Below are 19511 nucleotides of genomic sequence, written 5' to 3'. Positions count from 1 at the left end.
TTCTCTTACCAAGACATTCTTGCCAGCATAATGAGAGTGGAGTGAAACAACCCTGCCAGCACATGCTCCAGAGTAGTTTGTTCTAGAAGCTGCCATTTGACTCTTCCGCTTGTCCTCCGAAGAGCCTGGGTCGTTTCCTGACCGAATATGCACAGGATCGGAGGGCTGTGACCAGCTGCTGCCTCTGCCCCTCCTGCACCCCTCCGGGGCTCCAGGGCCTCCGGTGGGTGGGCCTGTGTAGGGCTGAGCCAAGCAGAGCGTTCTGCCCCTGGCTTCACCTCTCTCCTCTCTCGCATGCTCACCTTCCCATCTCAGCCCCTCTAACACCCTCCTGGCAGCTTGGACCTCTCCCTGGTCCTCCTTCCTCTCTGGTTTCAGCGTCCTCAGTTCATGCTCCTTGGGGCACTGCTGATGTTCTCCTCTCTTCTAGGAGGAACTTCGAAGCCAGAGCCAGAGCAGGTGATCAGAAACTACACTGCAGAGCTGAAAACGGCCCCAGATGAGGTAGGTGTCATGACAGCCGTGCTGCTTCTAGTTTTGTTTAGGAACAAGAGGCAGCCCCAGACGACAAGGATGCCAGCCTGTCCTTGCTGGAAGGGCACTTCCCCAGGTGCCTCTGGGTGCCAGCGCCATGCTCTGGGCATTGGGGTGTAGTCTCCCGGCCTCCTACAGGCCTTTGCAAGATGAGGTGGCTGCGGCTTCTGAGACTTGGCTTCTGATTTTAGCTTTGCCACACACAATTGTGCTCCTGAGCGAAGCTCCTCTTGCACAGGCCTCGGTGTAGCCCTGTGCCATCCTGGGGGCCAGAGGTCCTGGAGACGAGGGAGGGGAGAGCCTGCCCCACCCCCGAGGGCTGACGCCAGTGTAGAAGGGAAGTGGCCTTGTCCAGGCAGCAGTGCTGCCCCTCTGGCTGCTGGGAGAGTCAGTGAGGGTTCCGTGATTTACAGGGCCTGCCAGCCCCCCGTGACAGCTTTAGTAGGACCCGAACCTCTCTGTGCTGGGCCACGTTTTGGGGGCTACAAGTGTCACTTTTCTCCTATTTGAACGGAGAGTCCTGGAGACTCTGGAGGAGGTGGGTTAAATGTCAGTCGTTCCAGTTGAGGACCGAGGACTCTTCACTGGCCTGTTTCTCCCGCAAGTCAGGTACGTGAGAAACATCTGGGTGGTAAAGGTTGAGACAGACCTGAAGAGCATCCTCGTGTCTCCCTCCAGCCCTCTCTGCACCCACTCGCAGCACTCAGTCAGTCTTTGGTTTGCACTGTGTTCATTGGGCACAATTGGGCTGCTTTGCCCCCGCTCTCCTCCCCCCAAGCTGCCATCTGCGTGGCCGACACACCGCTGTAGTACCCGTGCTTAAAACCCCTCAGTGGGGCCTCGATGTGTAAGGCAAAGTGGGGCCTCCTGAGCACGGCCATCAGAAGCTTCCGGATCTACTCCTCTGTCTGTCTTGTCTCATGTACCCCACAGGTGCCCCCGCGCCTCCCAAACCCGGCGCTGGTTCATGCTTCACAGTATTCTGTTGCCTCTACCCGGGACGCCCGTCCCACACTGGTCCACCTGACAAGTTCCCTTCTCTCTTGGAAACACAGATTGGAGGGCCTGTCGTGTTCTGTCCTCTCTGTCTGGCTGTCCCCCTGCCGTCTTGGCCTGTGCCTCTGTTATGGCACTGGCCCCTGGCTGCCTTCCCTCCTATTGTGGGGAGCCCCCTGAGGGCACAGACCCCGGGGACTCATCTGCTCCCAGGAACAAATGGCGGTTGGACTGACTTTGGCTGTAATTCCGTATTTCATCAGATGCAGAGCTTCTTCTACAAGACGTGCCTCTCTGGGTGCGTGTCTGTCTTGGTGACCGTGCCCTGTGTTTGCTCCCCTCCCAGGACTGCATCATCTGTATGGAGAAACTGTCCATGGTGTCTGGGTACAGTGACGTGACCGACAGCAAGACCATTGGGCCGGTGGCCGTGGGCTGCCTCACCAAGTGCAGCCATTCCTTCCACCTGCTCTGCCTGCTGGCCATGTACTGCAATGGGAACAAGGTGCCCACATGCTGCCCGCGGTGGGGCCAGGGGTGACCTGTCCAGTCACGCTGCATCTGAGCAAGTGACAGGAGCTGCCCTGAAAGGACCCGGGGCGTGCTTGGAGGCAGCCCCTGCCCTGCAGCAGGATGGGGTCAGCGGCTGGGGCCTGAGGGGGGCAGGTGATGCCTGGCTGCGCTTCCTTCAGTGGAGCTGGGCCAAAATGGAGCGAGATTGGGAGGACAGAGAACTGAGTCATATGGCAGACTGTCAGGCTTGGTTGGCCTCTCTCTGCCCTATCCCAGTGCATCCTGTGCCAGCCAGGGTGCCAGCACCAACAGTTGATCAGTCACACGGTTTCCTGCTTGATTTTAAATGTGAATTGACTGTAGGACTTTTACTTATAAATCTAATTTTCCTACCTGATACCAGTCTCCTGGTACTTAACCCCTTTAATGACAATTGTATAATGAGTTTCTGGTGCAAAACTTACCTTTCCAAGGAAGCTGTTGGAATCCAGGCTGCCTGGGAATTAGGCCATCTGCCCGGAACCCGTGTGGGACAGCAGCTGACCTGTCCCCATCCCCCTGCGGGCCTCCTTGCATCTAGACAGCGGGTGGCTGTGCCGAGGTGCTCTGTCAGGGCTGCCGGCTCAGTGTGTGGCATTCTGCCTTACTCAGGACGGAAGTTTGCAGTGTCCTTCCTGCAAAACCATCTATGGAGAGAAAACGGGGACCCAGCCCCGGGGGAAGATGGAGGTGTTCCGGTTCCAGGTGGCCCTCCCCGGCCACGAGGACTGCGGGACCATCCTCATAGTTTACAATATTCCTCACGGCATCCAGGTACGGGGCCTCCTCGGATCTTTCTGGAATCAGTCCCTCTCCCAGCAGCCTGCCCCTGGTCCCTGTGGGGGTGCCTGGGTTCTGAGTTCAGGGTCCCAGGAACCAGGAGGTGCTAGCGCTGGGGGTTGTAGCAAGTTCTAAGGGCTGTGGAAGCAAAGAGATGGCCCTCAGCCCTTTCCTGAGCTAAGGAGGGCTTCCTGAAGGCAGAGGCATCTTAGCTGGACTTGTACGGGACAGAAGACCAAATGTATAAGTAGGAGGAACCCTTGTGCTGAGTGTTTTTGGGAGCCCGCAGGCAGGAACCCTCCCAGGGGCAGAGCAGGGGGTGGGGAGGTGCCAGCAGTGAGACGAGAGACTGGCTCAGTGGCCACGTCAGGCCTGGGTTAGGAGGGGCAGGCCCGGATCTGGATGTCAGGAACCCTAGCGCAAGGTCCCGGGGTCCCAGGGAGACCCCGGCAGAAGCACTGACCCCTCAGGCCTCCTTCCTTGGGTGATGGTTGGTCTTAGAGCCCAGGGCAGTGGGGACTAGGAGCCCGTCCACTGCAGATGAGTTTTGTTTAATCACGTGCTCTTCCCTCTACTACTTTTCCTTGGCTCAGAGTGAAATTTAAAAACGTTCCAGAGAGGGTTGGAGCCAAGGGTGGGAGGGGAACTTGGAGCTGTACGTGGCATGTCACTGTGTGGGCTCTGCGCCCCCTCCTGCCCAGGCTGCTGCCATTGTCTCCGGGCCCTGCTCCAGCCACTTTAGAGTGAGGAGTAAAAGGGCCTGTGTGCTGCACTGAGGGCATCCTGAAGGCTGGCAGACCTTGCCATCCAGTCCAGAGAGCTTTCGGTTGCCCGGAGGGCCGCCGAAGAAGTAGGAGCCTCTGTGCCCGCTTCTGAGGGGTTTCAGTCTCATCAGGGAAATAGAGAAAGTCAGCAGGAGCGTCTGCTGCCAGGCGGAACGGCACGCATTCAGGGATGGTGGTCGTGGGTGGGAGGTCATGCTCACGTCGGGTCTTTTAGGGGCAGGATTTGAGTCAGCAATTTATTCGATCACTTGAGTGCAGGAATAGCACTGACCAGGAGGGTGAAGGGGCAAGGCTGAGAGGTGTCCCATGCACCTCTCAGAGAACCCCACTCCTGTTCTGTGTTCCTCTTGCAGGGCCCTGAGCACCCCAACCCCGGGAAGCCATTCACCGCCAGAGGATTTCCCCGCCAGTGCTATCTTCCAGACAATGCCCAGGGCCGCAAGGTAAAGCTGCACCACCACGCTTGGGGAGGGGCCCTCCTGCTGGCAGGCCTGTGCCCATCTGCTGGTGCCAGTGCAAGGTGGGTGGGGTCGGGAGGGCTGGCCCAGCCCGGCAGCGGGAGGCCTGCTGTCCACACTTGCCTCTGCGTCTACTCACCTTAATGGAACAGGAGGAGGGGGCCTTAACCCGGGCTGGCTGACGTGTGGGCCACTCCTTCCCAGGGACCTTGCTATGGTTTGGGCATCTTCAAGGTGCCAGAAGTACAGGGAGAGAAGCCCGGGACTTCCCAAGGGCTCTCGTGGGGGGGACAGGCCATCTCTCCTAGCGCCTGGTGGCCAGGTTGTGCCTCTGCACTGAGACCCGAGTGGGGACTTTCCTTGCTCGTGGGAGACAGTTCCGGGCAGACAGCAGCTAGTGTGGCAGCTTTGAGGTGGGAACAGGCTTGGACAATGTGAAGATCCTGAGGGAGAGCCAAGTGGGGGAGGAGGGCAGTGGAGGTGGGTCGGGGCGCCCTCCAGGTCAGCCACAGGCACGGGGCTTTCTTCTAAGCCGTGAGGTGCGGGGTGTCAGCAGGGGAGTAAGCTGGACTCTAGGTTTGAGGAAGCTTCCTCAGGTTCTGTGAGAGGACGGACTTCAGTGGCCGGGCGTGGAGAGCAGCAGCCGTGGGAGAGAGCAGGGACGCCTGGATTCCATGAGAAGGGAGAGAAGGAGCTTAGCCAAGGTGGACTTGGAAGTCGGGCAAAATCAGGATGGGTCCGAGTTGGGGCTGAGTACAAGGCAGCACTGAGGGGAGGGCCGGCCGGAGGAGGGACCGCGACTGGCGTCTGGGGGTACTCAGTGTGAGGGCCTGCTGGACTGCAGAGGAGCAGTGGGAACTCCAGGGGCGTCAGGGCTGGCGCTAGAGGCCAGAGACCCCCACAGATGGGGCTTCACGCCGTGGGACAATGGACGACATCACTTAGGAGACAGCAGATTGCACTGCCCAGGGGAGGGCCCCAGCTCCTGGGGGCCCTGCCGGTGGTTAACAGGACCTGGTGAATGGACCAAGGGCCTAGTGTGTGCCTGCGCAGCCCCCGCTGACGCTGGTGGGGGGGGGTGGTGCTGCTGTCCTCGTTCTCATCACGGGGGCAAATCAGGGCTGGGGGTGGGGCAGTGGGTGCCCCCACCCTGTCGCCTGGACACCCCTACCCCAGGCTGAGAAATGGAAGGCACAACCAGCACTCGGTCACCCCCATCCCTCCCTCTCTCCTCTGTCTCCTGGGGTAGGTCCTGGAGCTGCTGAAGGTGGCCTGGAAGAGGCGACTTATCTTCACAGTGGGGACGTCGAGCACCACGGGCGAGACCGACACAGTGGTGTGGAATGAGATCCACCACAAGACAGAGATGGACCGCAATGTGACAGGCCACGGCTACCCGGACCCCAACTACTTGCAGAACGTGCTGGCCGAGCTGGCCGCCCAGGGGGTGACTGAGGATTGCCTGCAGCCGCAGTGACCCGCCCGCCTGGCAGCCGGCCGCCCACCCCTGCTGGCGGGCTGCCCCTAGGCTGGGCAGGTGGGGAGCTGCCTTTCCTCAGAGGCTGGAATGTTTGTTGGGGGCACGGGGTGCTCCATGGAAGCTAGGGCTTCTCTTGTCTGCCTTTCCCCCTTCCTCCTCCCCTCCAGGCCTGGGTCTCCGTGGGAATTGGGCAAGCCTGGGGAGTTGTCACTGTGGGGGCTTAAGATGCAGCTACCTCAGTGCATGGGGGCCCTTTGTCCTTGGCTGGCTGCCTTGGGCCTCCAGTGCTGGGGGCCTAGCATGGGGTGGGGAGAGACCGCCCCCCCCCGCCAGCCAGGGACAGGCATGGGTCTGGGTCAGCTTCTCATACCTCAGATGTTCTGTTTGCAATAAATGCCCGATAGCCAAAGTCAGCAGGCCCTGGTGTGTTTGTCAGCGGTGGGTGGGGTGTGTGTGCGCGCATGCGCCAGCACACACGTCTTGCTGTATCCGAGTGGGAAGGGACCTCATAGGCTGCGCATTCAACCCCATTCCGTAAACGAAGAAACAGGCTGTGGTGAGGGCCAGAGAGCCCGTGGCACTAACCTTGCTGCTTCCCCGTCCCTCAGTCCAGCCCTCGTTTCGGTGTGCAGGCCAGCCACTCAGCCCACCATCCCATTACTTCCCCAGGTTCTGGGGAACGCTGCTCACATGAGGGGGTCCCTGCTGCTGTCTCCATTCTACCTGGGAGGCAACTCAGGTTCAAGGGCGTAGTAACTGGCCCAAGGTCCCAGGCTAGTGGTAGAGCCAGAGCTGGAACCCAGGCCAGAACTGGGCTGACGCCATACTCAAAGTTCTAATTCTTCCGGACTTTCTTAGAAGGAGGATCAAATACTCCCAGACTTCCTGCCTGCCTGCGGGCAGTGCTCTCGGTCTGGGGCCACAGGGACACAGAAGTGCGTTTTGAGTGGGCACAGGGCACTTTCACCTTTGCAAGCCCCTTTCTCCATCAGAAAAACATTAAATTCTGTTTTACGGTGTGTTGGTATAAAGATGAATAAATAATAGAGCATTTTCTTCCATTTAGAAGTTCATTTGTTTCACTTTTAATTTTAAAAGAAATTTAAGATGTTTTTCGGGGCCCCTAAAAGTATTGTGGGCCCTGGGCTCTGTGCCCACTGCGCCTCCTAGAGGAGCTGGTCCTGGGGAGGGTGGGGGGAGGCCTGGCCAGACCCCCCAACCTGTTTGGTTCCACGGTGAGACTCGCTCCTGGGAGTTGAGTGCTGCCGCCGCCGCCTTGGCTCCCACCGTTAAAGTACAGTGAGAATCAGCATGGAGAAAATGTCTGCACGTCATCTACCCGAGGAGGGTCCAGTATCCAGACTGCATAAGGAACTCCACAATAAAAAGGCAAATACCCTGTGTTTTAAAAGAGCAAAGGCCTTTTCTCCGAAGAAGATACACAGATGGCCGACAAGCACTTGAAAAATGCTCACTGTCATCAGGAAAACGCAGATCAAAACCGCAAAGTGATACCACTTCAGACCCATTAGGATGGTTATTACTAAAAAAAAAGGAAACTAGCAAATGAGGATGTGGAGAGACTGGAGCCTCATCTGCTGCCGGTGGGGATGTACAAGGCAGCTGCTTTGGAGAACGGTTGGGCAGTTCTCAAAAAGGAGCTACCCCATGACGAAGCAATTCCACCCCCGCTTCATATCCAAGAACTGAAAACGTGTCCTCACAAAAGTTTGTACATGAATGTTCACAGCAACGTTAGTTATAATAGCCAAAAAGTAGAAAACCCCAAATATCCATCAGCTGATGAATGGGTAAACAGGAGGTACACACACACAATGGAATTGTACTCCGCCTTGAAAAGGAAGCACCCGTACCCGCTACAACACGGATGAACATGAAAGACATCGTGCCAAGTGGGAAAAACCAGACAGGAAAGACCACGTGCTGTGTGATTCCATTTATGTGAAGTGTCCAGAACAGGCAAATCCACACAGAGAGAAAGTAGATTAGTGGTTCCAGGGGGAGGACGGAGGGGAGTGACTGTTTTCATGGGTACTGTGTTTCTTCTTGGTGATGAAAAGGTTCTGGAATTAGTTGTGGTGATTGCACAACCTTGTGAATATACTGAAAACCAGTGGACTGTACACTTTAAAAGGATGAATTTTATGAGATGTGAATTATATCTCAGTAAAAAATACATATAGTGAGAACCCAAGGGTGTAATTAAGTGAGGGGCTTGTCCTCTGTCAAGGGCGCCACGGATCTTGAAGCTCTTCCTTTGGAACAGGGAACTGAGGAAGGAGGGGGAGTGGGCAGAGCCAGGGGTGCGTGATGGGGCTGGAGCAGGGCAGGTGGGAGCTGCCCCAGACTTGCTCCTGGGTGGGGATGGCAGACCAGAGGGAGTCTCCTAGTGCCTGGGGTGCAGGAATCTCAGGCATGTGGCCCTGAGCCCATGTTTCCACAGATTGGCCACCCTCCCCAGGACTGGGAGGCTGGGTGGGGCCTAAATTCAGACATGGATCTCAGAAGTGGCCTGGCCAGCAGTCTAGGGGTCCAGTGGCCTCTCCCTCAGCCCTGCCCCGCCCCTCCCTGTGGTGGGCTGGGCTGGGGGGAGGAGTTGGGGTGCATTCACATTTTCAGGTCTTTCCAGCCGTGGGCCAGCCTGGAAGCCTGACTAACCGGCTCTCCCATAGGCGTTGGGGGAAGGGGTGCTGCAGAAGGCCGCCAGACCAGCCTCAGGCTGTGGATGTTGCAGAAGGCAGTGGACATGGGGCTCCCCCAGAGGCAGCCTCACCTGTGGCTGCTGCTCCTTGTGATGACACTGGTCTGGCCCCAGCCCTGCATGAACTTGGGTGAGTAGGGGTCCACCTGGATGCACCTGACCAGAGCCAAGGGGCTGGGGCACCAGCTGGAGTGATTGGACCCTACCCCCTCCCATTGGGAGAGGTGACCCGGGGGGCAGTGGGCCTCAGGACCCTCACGCCTATCTCCATGGCCACAGAGCTGATCCCCTACACGCCGCAGATAACAGCCGGGGACCTGGAAGGGAAGGTCACAGCCACCACGTTCTCCCTGGAGCAGCCTCGCTGTGTGCTGGACGGGCATGCCAATGCTACTGATACCCTCTGGCTGGTGGTGGCCTTCAGCAACGGTGTGTCACGGTGCAGGTGTGGGCTGGGGGTGAGCGGTGTGGCTGAGAGCTCCAGGGTCCGAGAAACCCTCCCTGTGGCCTTCGACACTGGCTGTGGATTGACAGTTGGGCTTTAGCGAGAGGGTACTTTGAGAGGGTGACAAAACCTGCTTTGTGTCTGTAGGGGCCCTCTGGCCACTGAGGCATGGAGGACCGACCAGGGCTGGAGGCCTTGGGCGCAGCTGGAGACTGTGGCAAGGAAGGCCTGGCTTCACCCGCCTGCCAGCCCCATCTGTCTGTCTCTCCCCACTGCAGCCTCCGGGGACTTCCAGAACCCACAGACACTGGCTGAGATCCCAGCTTCCCCACGGCTGCTGACCGATGGCCACTACATGGTGCTGCCCCTGTCCCCGGACCAGCTGCCCTGTGAGGACCTTGTGGGTGGCAGCGGCATCCATGTGCTGCGGGTGGGCAATGACCCCAACTGCCTAGCCGACCTCCACCAGCCATCCTACTGCAATGCCCCCCTCCCAGGCCCCGGACCTTACAGGTGGGTCACCCCGCTTGGAGGCTGGGACAGGGGCTATGCTAGGAGAGAAGGGGTTTCGGGAACCAGGGTTGCCTGCCCTAGCCTTTCCCACGCCCCAGTTGGCTGACACAGGCCCTTCCCCTTTGCAAGCCTTGGTTTCTTCCTCTGGGGTTGGGGAGCAGCACTGATTACATCTGGGGTCAAGCAGAACGCTGTCTTTCCGGGGGGCCCAGGAGGAAGAGGTGGCACCACAGAGCTGGTGGGGGTGGGGTGGGTCTGCAGGGCTGTAGTCAGGGGCCCACTCTCCCTCCCATGGATAGATCTAGTGGGAAACCAAGCCCACGGCTGAGTGCAGACCCAGTCAGTGGGTATGAGGTGGGGAAGCAGGAGAGAAGATGACCGCCCACTTTTATAGGCGAAGGAACTGAGGCATAGAATACTAAGTGGCTTGTGGAGGGCAGGGTGGACACCGGGTGGGAAAGCAGGTGTCCAGACCAGGGCTCTGGGGCCACAGGACAAGGCCAGGTGTCCTCAGGGAGACTAAGTCCAGCTGGGAGAACCGGCATGGCCACCGCCTCCCTCTGCCCTTTCACCCAGCCCTGCCAGGTCCCCTTCCCCCACGCCCAGCCCATTCCCTGGCTTGGCTCCACCCCTAGCAGCCACCCGAGCCAGCTTCCCTCACTGCCAGCCTGTCTGGGTCCCTCAGTGCTCAGAAAATTTCCAGAGCTCCGTAGCCCCTGCCAAAACACAAGTGAGCTCCTCCCCCAGGCCTTGGTGCCCTCCGTGCCAGCCTGCCCCCTCCCTGTGAACCTGGGCTCTGCGTGCAGCCTGAACACACCCCTCCTTCCTTAGGCCTTCACTCGGGGTGCTCGCCCCTCGTGAGGGGCCTCCCATGGCCTCAGAGCCTCCATTGGGCCAGCAGTTCTCCTCCGAGAGGCCCCTGGCCCCCAGTTCATGCACCCCGCTGAGCTGCCCTGAGGCACCTGGGTGTTATACTTAGTAACTGGGGCCCCTAACCTGATAGGGTACCTGGAGAGTAACGGTTCAGGTGGATTGGGGCTGATGGTGGAGGTCATCATGGCCAAAGCGGTCTCAGGTTCTCAGAGGAGGGCCAGGCCATGGCTGGTTCTGATGGGCCCCACCCTCCTCATCCTCCCCTATACCTGGGGAAAGCGCACAGCGTGGCCCAGAACAGCTGTCTGGGGTCTGGCTCCGGTGGGCACCCTGCCAGGACAGTTGAGGCTCTGAGGCTCATCCTGCCTCTGCTCCCCAGGGTGAAGTTCCTCCTGATGGATGCCAGGGGCTCACCCCAGGCCCAGACCAGGTGGTCTGCCCCCATCTCGCTCCACCAAGGTAACGCTGGGGAGGTCTGCTCTCGCTCCAGTCCGCTTGACACCTCCTGCCCAATGGTCATGCTCAGCCGGCCCCTCCCCCTTGCTGTCATGGGACTGGGGACCTGGTCGCAGTGGTTCAAGTCCAGCCCACCCCAAAGGCACCGGCTCTGGCCATCCCCACATGTTTGCCCACCCTTGGGTGCCCAGGCCCCAGCCCAATCAGACTTGGGCAGAAACCGCCTTCCCCTCCTACAGGGAGCCAGCCCCGGGCCCAGCACTGCTGGGTAGAGAAGGGCAAGGGCAAGAAGGAGGGTCAGTCAGGGCCACAGGTTCTGGGAGGATTCCCTCAGCAGGGCCCCAAGAAGCCAGCATGACTCACCAGGCTGAGGAAACTGCATGTGTGAAGGACAGAGTGTGTGGTCTGGGGGACGCCCGGGAGATGGGCTGCAGAGGCCAGGGGTGGGGGTAGGGGCTTAGTGTCCAAAGCCCTTAAATGCCAGGCTTCAGGGACCAGGGCAGCCACGTGTTCAGCCACCAATCTGCCTGCTATTGGTGGACCCATGGGTGGGAACAGCCTAGAACAAAGTGAGTACAAAGCAGAGGCTGGAGCCAGAGGGGGTCCAGCCTGGCAGGGCACAGATGCCTGTCCGAGATGGACGGTGGGTGGGGCTCAGGAGGCTGTCTGGGGACAGGAGGTAGCCAGGTCTTGGGTCTGAGCATGGGTCCAGGAGCAGCCTCTGAGCAGCTGCTGTGCGTGCAGGGAAGTCCCCAGGCTCCATCGACACGTGGCCAGGGCGGCGGAGTGGTGACATGATCGTCATCACCTCCATCCTCTCTTCTCTGGCCGGCCTCCTGCTCCTGGCCTTCCTGGCAGCCTCCACTGTGCGCTTGTGAGTGGTGACACCCAAACCTTTCCCCACCTGCAGCCCCTCCCTGCTCCCTGAGCCCAGCACCTGTACCGCCTCCCTGACCCCGCGGTTTTGAGCTGGGAGGTGTCCCTGGGAGGGCTGTTCAGGGAATTTCTACTCTGAGTATCTCTCCCCTGGGAGGTCGGGGAGGTGGTCCAGCAGCTCCTCTGACCACAGGTTCATAGAAGGAGCCACCTCGCTCTGCCTCTGTCCCTCAGTGTGTCCTTTGCCTGGGCCCTTGTCCTCCTGGGCCTTGTTTTCTCTCCGGTGAGCTCTGTCATCTCAGTCAACTGACATCCGGTAGTCAGGATGGCCACCTGGAGGAGGCAGGTCTCCAGCTGGTTCTAGAGGGGAGGAAAGGGCCATGAGAGGCTGCAGGAGGAGGGACCTGGGAGTGGGGGGGAGCCCTGACAAAGTGGCAGTCTGCTCTTCTTGTCTAGCTCCAGCCTGTGGTGGCCTGAGGAGGTCCCAGAGCAGCTGCGGATTGGCTCCTTCATGGGCAAGCGATACATGACTCACCACATCCCGCCCAGTGAGGCCGCCACCCTGCCCGTGGGCTGTGAGCCTGGCCTGGACCCCCTCCCCAGCTTCAGCCCCTAGCCTGGCCCATGTGGCTGGGGCTAGGGAAGTGCTCCAGGGGGTTGGGGAGTGAGGGCAGAGTGCTCCTTCCTAGCCCCGCCCCCATCGCACTCCCCTCTGCCTGAAATCCCACCACGAGCAGCCCTGACTGGCTTTCCCATTCCCTGCTCTCTCCAGGCAACTGCAGTTGCCTGCAAGGGAGTTTGGGGGAGAACCGTGGTCAGGCTGGGCATCCAGTCCCACCTCCATCCCTACCTCTCTTCCGTCTGCCCTCTTGCGAGTGAGGCTGGAGGTAATGGGTGGAGAGACCACCCTGACCAAAGCTTCCAAGCCCCAGGAAGAGGCCTGCAGGGGGCCTTGCTCTGCGCAGTGAAGGGAGCTGACTTGGGCCCATCATGCGATGTATGAGGCCTGAGCCTCCCTCTGTCCCTCTGTCCCACTTGCCAGTGGCTGGGGCTGCAGCAAAGCCTTCAGAGGCACTGGCCTCTCCTGAGGGTGGCTGGAGGGTCAGACAGAGTGAAGAAACATCATGACCCTCCGGCCACTGATTCAGCCACCACTCCCACCCCCTTGCACACACAGATGGCTCACACACTTATCCCCTCATTACACTCCACAAACATTCGTTGAGCATCTGCTGCCACGCACAGTGTTAGACGTGGGGTCTCAGGCAGATCGTGGGGAGCTCACTAACTGCTCTAGATATCAGATGATCACTTGTGCAGATGTGACCTGTTGCTGTTGGGAGGCTGCCACACCCTCAGATTGTCACCTGCCCTCAGGCTCACAGTCCCTCAGACAACCACCCCAATGGGTTCCCTGGGGTCCATGACGACCCAGCACCGGGGGCGGGGGAGTATAGGCTTCATTCCGCCAGTGTCCATCTGCCCACAGGCGGTAGTACCCGTTGTAGTCACAAGAGGGCGCCCGTGCACCGCCGCTGTAGCCTCACGGCCCCGCGCATGCGCACTCCTATTCACAGACCAGCTGGGCTCTGTTGGCCGGCGAGCTCCGGTCTCGTGACCTATTGTAAAGAGCAGCCACCACTCAACGGGGTCTCTGGAGGTCAGGGCTCCATACCCCACCTCGGCCAAGCCGGAGAGATGGCCAATCACGCTCCTGCTTGAGGGCCTACTGCGTGCCTTCCAATCCGTACAGCAGCCATCGTTTTCTAGATGGAGCAACAGGCTCATTGACTTGCCCTGTGTGCTCTGTCCACTGCTAACCCCCCACTCTATTACCTACCACTGGCCTGGCAGCAGCTCCCAGAACGCAGCGTCCCCTCATCCCCAACCCGTGGGGGGCACCCGGCGGTGGAGAGGGAGGGAGGTGCCCCCTCTTTTGAGGTGAATAAATGCGGCCTGGCTTTTCCATCTGAGTGGTGATGGTGCTGGTTTTAAAAGAGGAGCATTTACCCATGGGACACAGCCTGGCCTTGCTCTGTCCAGCACCAGCCCCAGGGCTGCCCTGAGCCTGTCCCCTTGATTGCTCGCCCTAATTGTACTTTGAGGGAGCCCCCATCTCCTGACCAGCCCCAGGGAAACCCATAATATGTTGCAAGGCCAGGAAGCCCGCTACTAATGCAGCTTATGTAAATTCAATGCTTCCTCCCAGGCAAACACTTCAGAGGAGTCTTTGCTTTCAAAACCCATGCACCCCTGGTTCCCTGGTTCCTAGTGGTCTTTCCCACATCCTGCCTGCCCTGCACCCCCACCAGCCACAAGACCCCCTCCAGGTGCAGACAGAAGCAGAGCTCAAGCCCTGGGGTCCTGGGTGACATCTGGCCCTGGGAGCCAGCCCCTTGCGCAGCCCCCTTTGAAATTCTGCTACTCTGGATCCCAGGTCCCTCTTGGCCTCTTGGAATTGGAGGCAGGAGTTAAAAGCGCCCCCCACCTCACCCTCACTGGCTATCTCCAGCAGTGCCCTTTTGACACTGCCCTCTTCAGGCCTGGCTCCAACAGCAGACGGAGAGACCTTCCAGGCCCAGGAGGCCCAGCTTGGGGCCTGCCCAGGAAGGGACGGCGGGAATGAAGAGGGGTCCACTGGCTTTTGCTGGCCTCCTCCCAGGACAGGAGGTTTAGCCAGGAATTACTCCAGGCTCTTGCATGTCCCAGCGCCCTTTTGTGGCTTGTTCTCAGTGCCCAAATCTGTGCTGATCCAGGCATAGCCCCAGTGACGTCTTGTGCATGCCCGGGGCTGCCCCTCGTTTTTTAATAGCTTCCCCCACCTGCCCTCTGAGGAGCTGTTTTCATCTCATCTGGCCACCTGCCTGGAGCTTGACCATGGAGACAGACTCTAAACAGACATTGCAACACAGTGGGTGAAGTCTGTGAAGGGGCTAGAGAGCCCAGGGGAGGCAACGGACCCCATCTGAGGGTCAAAGGGGCTTCCTAGGGCTGATTTCCAAGCTGAGTCTTGAGAGGCAAATGGAAGTTTGTCAAGTAGAGGGGAAAGGAAGGAGGAAACGAGTGCGAGACTCCTGGAGACCATCTTGCCCAGCAGTAGAATGGATGGTGCCCAGGCGGTGGCAGCAGGCATTCGAGGCTGGGAGGCCAGTGAAGGGGAGGCTGGCCTGATCTTCCAGGCAGATGCAATGAGCCCTGAACCAGGGCCCCCAAGGGTTTGGAGAGGAAGAGGTGGATTCCAGAAACACTCAGGAGGTGGCTGCAAGAACTGGGGACTTCTTAGATGTGGGAGATGAGGCAGAAGATGCCTGGGTTTCTGACATGGGGATGGGCGTGAATGCAAAAATGGAGGCTCTTTATGTTCTGAGAGGGGTTATATCACCCCGACTTGCTTCAGAGCAGATCCCCAGAAAATGGGGTGCTGGGGGCGTCATCTTAGCAGCTGGGTGAGTTCACAAGAACGTCAACAAATTGTTAATATTTTGCAAAGATGGAAGCCTACCCTGGTCAACAGGAGGCCACCCTGTGAGCCCAAACGAAGGTGGGTGTTCTGCCTCGGGGCTGTCCTGGCAAGAATCCACAGGGAGTGGGAGGGTGGGACCAGTGATCACCCAGCACAGGTACTGCTGCTCTGAGCCCCGGGCGGCTCTGCCAGGGCATTCTGCCCCACAGTCACACTCGAGAAGGCCGTCGACGGGCCCCAGCCCTGCTCGTGACAGCCCTGAGCAGACTGCATAGTGACAGCCATGTTGTGGAGAAGCTTTTATTAAATGGCATTTAAAAATTTCCCCAGGACTGTATTTTGGGAAATGCCTCCAAATTCATTGGCTGTAACATAATGGCTCAGTGGTTATAAACAAGTTCATTGTTAAAAGGGAAAAAATAGCAATGATTGTGGGGGTGATGACTCACAGATGACTCATCAGAGCTGAAATCAAAGGAATCAGAATGACAGCAGGTGGAACTCAGGCAGCAGGGCACCACCCCTCCTCTTTCTCATCTTCTGGGTTCATTTTATTCCTCTGGATCTCCGAACCATCCGTTTCTCTCCATCATCTCTGCACAACCCAGGCCAGCCACCCTGGTCTCTTCCGGGGAGGTCAGCAGCTGCCCCCTTGCTGGTCTTCCCACGCCAGCCTTCCTGCTCCCTGCCCCCAACCTCCTCCCAGCACCCAGAGGGACCGGATTATAAACCTGATGGTGTCACACAAGTGGGCACAACTCTCAAAGACTTCCTGCCGCAAGAACAGAAACTGGATTCCTTATTTCAGTCGTGAGGCCCCACGCTCCATTGCTCAGCCCCTCTATTCCAGCCACACAGGCCACAAGGCTTTGTACTTGTTCCCTCGAGGGAGGACACCCCTCCACTTCACTCCCCTTCTTCTAGATCATTCCTCAGCAACAAGGCACTTCTTCAGGAGAGCCCTTCCATACCCCTCGGCTCTCCTAGAGCCGTGTTCTTCTCCTTCTCAGCACATTTTCTGCTTTGTAATTAGACATTTAAAATGGTGAGCTTTTGCATCTCCCCCACTACACTGTGAACTCCAGGAGGGCACAGACCATACCTGGTCTGCTCAGCAGGGTGTCCCCAGAGCAAGCACAGTGCCCGGCTCCCACTAGGTGCTTAATAAATAGTTGCTGACTGAATGCTTTAGTAAAGGTAAATACATCTTCACATTTTAAAAAATATCAGCTTCATGGAGTTATAATTCAAATACCATATAATATACCTGTTTAATGATTTTTGGTATTCGCAGACGTGTACCATTGTCAACTTTAGAACTTTTTAGTCATCCCAAAAGAAACCCTGTGCCCTTTAAGCAATCACTCCCCATTCTTCTCCACCCCCTTTAGTCCCTGGTAACCCCTCACCTACTCTGGACATTTCCTAGAAATGGAATCATACAATACGCATGTGTGGTCCAGTGGCTTGTTACACTGCGCACAGTTTTGGGGGAAAAGGAAACAGGAGCGCTGGCGTTACCTGTTGTGAGCTGTCATTCACGGCTCCTCTCGCTTGGCTGAATCATTTCTTTCTCCTTTTTAACTGGGTAGAGCGGCAATCTAATGTACAGTCTCTGGGAAAATTGGGGTGTTCCCCCAGGACACACAGGACGACCATCAGAGAGGCTTGGTCTTCTCAGGGGCCCAGAACGCACCCCTCCATGTGTTCTCAGCCACAAACAGCAAGAACCAACCTTGGAGAGCTAGGTGGGAAAGGAAGGTTCTGCAGGAGATCAGGAAGCGCCTGGGGACCACACCAGGAATCCCAGCACAGAACAAAGTGTCATTCCCTGGCCCCACCATGGGAGCTCCTGGCCCGGTCATCTCAGGATGGTGTGGGTGCATGACCAGTGGGCACCCTGGCCACACGGGAGGCTGGAAAGTTACCCATCTGGCTGCTGCAGTGGGAGGTGGGCCACACACTAGGGTGCTGGGTGTGGGTGAGGGGCTGAGTCTGTTGGAGAAAAGACACGTTTTTTGTGATTCTCACAAAGATATCATATGGCTAGTGCAGGTTCTGGGGGTATGTGCGGCAGAAGGCAACGTCCCAGACATAAGGAGGGAGTGGCAGGAGCTGGGCACTCAGAATGGCCGCCGTCTCCCACCCCGAGGAGCATGGCTTATGCTGGTTTTATGCTCACGTGGGCAGATTGCACGATAATGAAAGAATTCCACTAAACGTTGGGAGTTCTTCAGAGCCTTCTGGGGTTTGTGACTGTCTGCCTTCTCAGAGGGCACCAGGGCCAGCGTGGGGGGAAGATCGAGGGCTTCTGGAGGGTGAGCTCTCGGGCATGTCGTGCCCCACCTGTGAGCCTCGGGGCTCCTGTCCGCACCGTGGGGGCAGCAACTGTCGGCACCCACGGCTACAGTGAGTGGCCACGAGAGGAGGGGATTAGAGGGTCTGACATGTAGAGGTGCAACGAATGAGTTATGTTTTCCTTTGAGATATTTGTTGTTATTTCAGAGGAAAACAAAGCTGTCACTTTGACCATTTGTTGCTGCCACCTCAGAGCCCCACACCCCCTCCCCAGGATGGGGACACAAGGACCCCTGCAGAGCTCGGCCCCCTCGCCACTATCCATAGGAAACAGCTGGGTCACGGAGAGAGTGTATCCCACTTGGCCATGCAGCTGCAGCTGGGCAGCGGGCCCCTGACGCCCAACCCACTGCCTCTTTGGGCTCCTTGAGCCCCTCCTGTCCCTGCCAAGCCTGTGGTGGAGGTGGGGCTGGCTCCACCTTCTGCGGAGGGACCAGCATGAAACAGGAGTAGAGGGGCAGACATATATCACTGCCCACTCTGCAGCCCACCCACCCCAAACCCCTCCCCCGAGGTGGGGGAGTGGAGGGGGGGAGGGGCAGTTGCCGGCACCCACTACAGGGCAGGAAAGCCCTGGAGACCAAGCCCAGAGACCCCACAGGCCACGCAGAGGCTCAGTTCCAGTCCCTGTCACTCACCGGGGAGGCATACACACTGTTACAAACCTAATTGTGTTCCTCAAAGTTCATATGTTGAAGCCTTAACCCCCAGTGCCTCAGCATGTGACTCTATTTGGAGACAGGGCCTTTACAGAGGTAGTTAAGTAAATGGAGACCTTCAGGGTGGGCCCTGATCCAATGACCCGATCTCTTATAAAAAGAGATTAGGACGGGGGGCGGCCGGATGGCTCAGTTGGTTAGAGGGCCAGCTCTCAACAACAAGGTTGCCGGTTCGATTCCCACATGGGATGGTGGGCTGCGCCCCCTGCAACTAAAGATTGAAAACGGCGACTCGACTTGGAGCTGAGCTGCGCCCTCTACAACTAGATTGAAGGACGACTTGGAGCTGATGGACCCTGGAGAAACACACTGTTCCCCAATATTCCCCAATAAAAAAGTTTGAAAAAAAAGAGATTAGGACATAGAGACAGCAGGGGTGCACGCACAGAGGAAGGGCCATGCGAGGAGGTGGCAAGAGGGTGGCTGTCTGCAAGCCAAACACAGAAGCCTCAGGAGAAACCAACCCTCCTGATATCTTGATCTTGGACTTCCAGCCTCCATAACTGTGAAAAATAAATTTCTGTTGTTTAAGTCACCCGGTCTGTGGCGTTTTGCTATGGCAGCCTAATGGGACCAGTGACAGTACCATGTGTCACGTCCAGTGCAACACAGGCAGTGAAGGTGCAAGAAGGGGTGGCTTTGGATTAAGTTTTTAAGAAAGAAACAAACAGAGACTTAATGCAGTTAAATCTCTCCGAAGGCCAGGGGTCTCTCAGTCTCAGAGGACTGGAGCCCAGAATAAGGCCGACTGGAGGTTTTTATTGGTAAGTGTACAAATACAAGAAAGTAACATTGTTTCTTACACGGTCTGTGAGACTCATACATCATAGCAGAAAAATGTCTATTCCAATCACCCTCTGTCTGTCAACAGCCAAAGCACCAGGTCCTACGATGTCTTAATTACAGTATGTACCTCTCAGGGTCAAGTCTCTCATATTGTAACAGTTCCGTTGAGATAAGTGGGGAGAACTGATCTTTATTGTCCTTATGACTTCTCACAATCAGGTGAGAGAGGAAAGCCAGAGTCAGCAATGGCTTTTCCCAGGCAGGGGGAAGGGAGGCAAGGCTCCTTTTTGGATCTTCTAAGGCAGCTCATTGGGGGTCCCCACTAGGTTCCACCTGGCTTGAGTTGTTCCCCCCGTGGGGAATCTTACTCGTCACTGGCTGCAAACCATCTTTAGGGGACCAGACAGAGAGACGTCAGGTGTAAAACATAGAGGTAAGCAAAGTCCTAAAAAGGCACAGTCTCACAGACTTTTCTTTCCTCAAGGAAAGACACGGGGGGACAGTCGGTTAGGCTGCTGTGTGACTACATCTCCCCGTTTTTTGTTTTTGAAGCATGAGAAACATAGACCGTGTAGTTTCTTCATTTACGGCCCGTCGGAGGGCTATTTGTCCACATCTAAGGACTAAGCAAAATAAACAGATCAATAAACAGAATAGCAATAGCCCCAGCAAACCCTCCACCCAGAGTCTTTATCCATTTAACAGGGTTTAAAGT

General features: G+C 57.6%; 2 protein-coding genes across 7 annotated transcripts in view; both read left to right on the top strand.

Annotated features, from left to right (window-relative positions):
- DTX2 (deltex E3 ubiquitin ligase 2) overlaps positions 1 to 5994 on the top strand; it is a 36420-nt gene extending 30426 nt beyond the window's left edge. For all 5 annotated transcript variants that reach the window (XM_033110540.1, XM_033110539.1, XM_033110541.1 and 2 more), the window contains 5 exons: positions 431 to 504; positions 1877 to 2035; positions 2695 to 2856; positions 4001 to 4090; positions 5355 to 5994. In XM_033110540.1, the coding sequence (XP_032966431.1) occupies positions 431 to 504; positions 1877 to 2035; positions 2695 to 2856; positions 4001 to 4090; positions 5355 to 5582 (713 nt within the window). In that variant the 3' untranslated portion in view covers positions 5583 to 5994. The remainder of the gene's footprint in view (positions 1 to 430; positions 505 to 1876; positions 2036 to 2694; positions 2857 to 4000; positions 4091 to 5354) is intronic.
- A 2122-nt stretch (positions 5995 to 8116) lies between these two features.
- On the top strand, positions 8117 to 13007 carry UPK3B (uroplakin 3B). Of its 2 annotated transcripts, XM_033109792.1 has the most exons (6): positions 8117 to 8437; positions 8587 to 8736; positions 9031 to 9265; positions 10518 to 10597; positions 11339 to 11468; positions 11927 to 13007. In XM_033109792.1, the coding sequence occupies exons 1-6, from the start codon at positions 8332 to 8334 to the stop codon at positions 12084 to 12086; spliced, it is 861 nt and encodes a 286-aa protein (XP_032965683.1). In that variant the 5' UTR covers positions 8117 to 8331; the 3' UTR covers positions 12087 to 13007. The 2 variants fall into 2 exon arrangements, with proteins under 2 accessions (XP_032965683.1, XP_032965684.1); XM_033109793.1 differs by lacking the exon at positions 8587 to 8736.
- The last annotated feature ends 6504 nt before the right edge of the window (positions 13008 to 19511 follow it).

Source organism: Rhinolophus ferrumequinum, chromosome 7 (genome assembly GCF_004115265.2).
Source record: "Rhinolophus ferrumequinum isolate MPI-CBG mRhiFer1 chromosome 7, mRhiFer1_v1.p, whole genome shotgun sequence".
Classification (NCBI taxonomy): domain Eukaryota; kingdom Metazoa; phylum Chordata; class Mammalia; order Chiroptera; family Rhinolophidae; genus Rhinolophus; species Rhinolophus ferrumequinum.
This window is presented reverse-complemented; position numbering and strand designations above follow the sequence as displayed.

Coding starts and splice junctions, on each gene's coding strand:
- UPK3B (XM_033109792.1), top strand. CDS start 8,332: ATGTTGCAGAAGGCAGTGGACATGGGGCTCCCCCAGAGGCAGCCTCAC. Junction 8,737..9,030: donor GGTGGTGGCCTTCAGCAACG/GTGTGTCACGGT, acceptor TCCCCACTGCAG/CCTCCGGGGACTTCCAGAAC. Junction 10,598..11,338: donor CCCCATCTCGCTCCACCAAG/GTAACGCTGGGG, acceptor CTGTGCGTGCAG/GGAAGTCCCCAGGCTCCATC.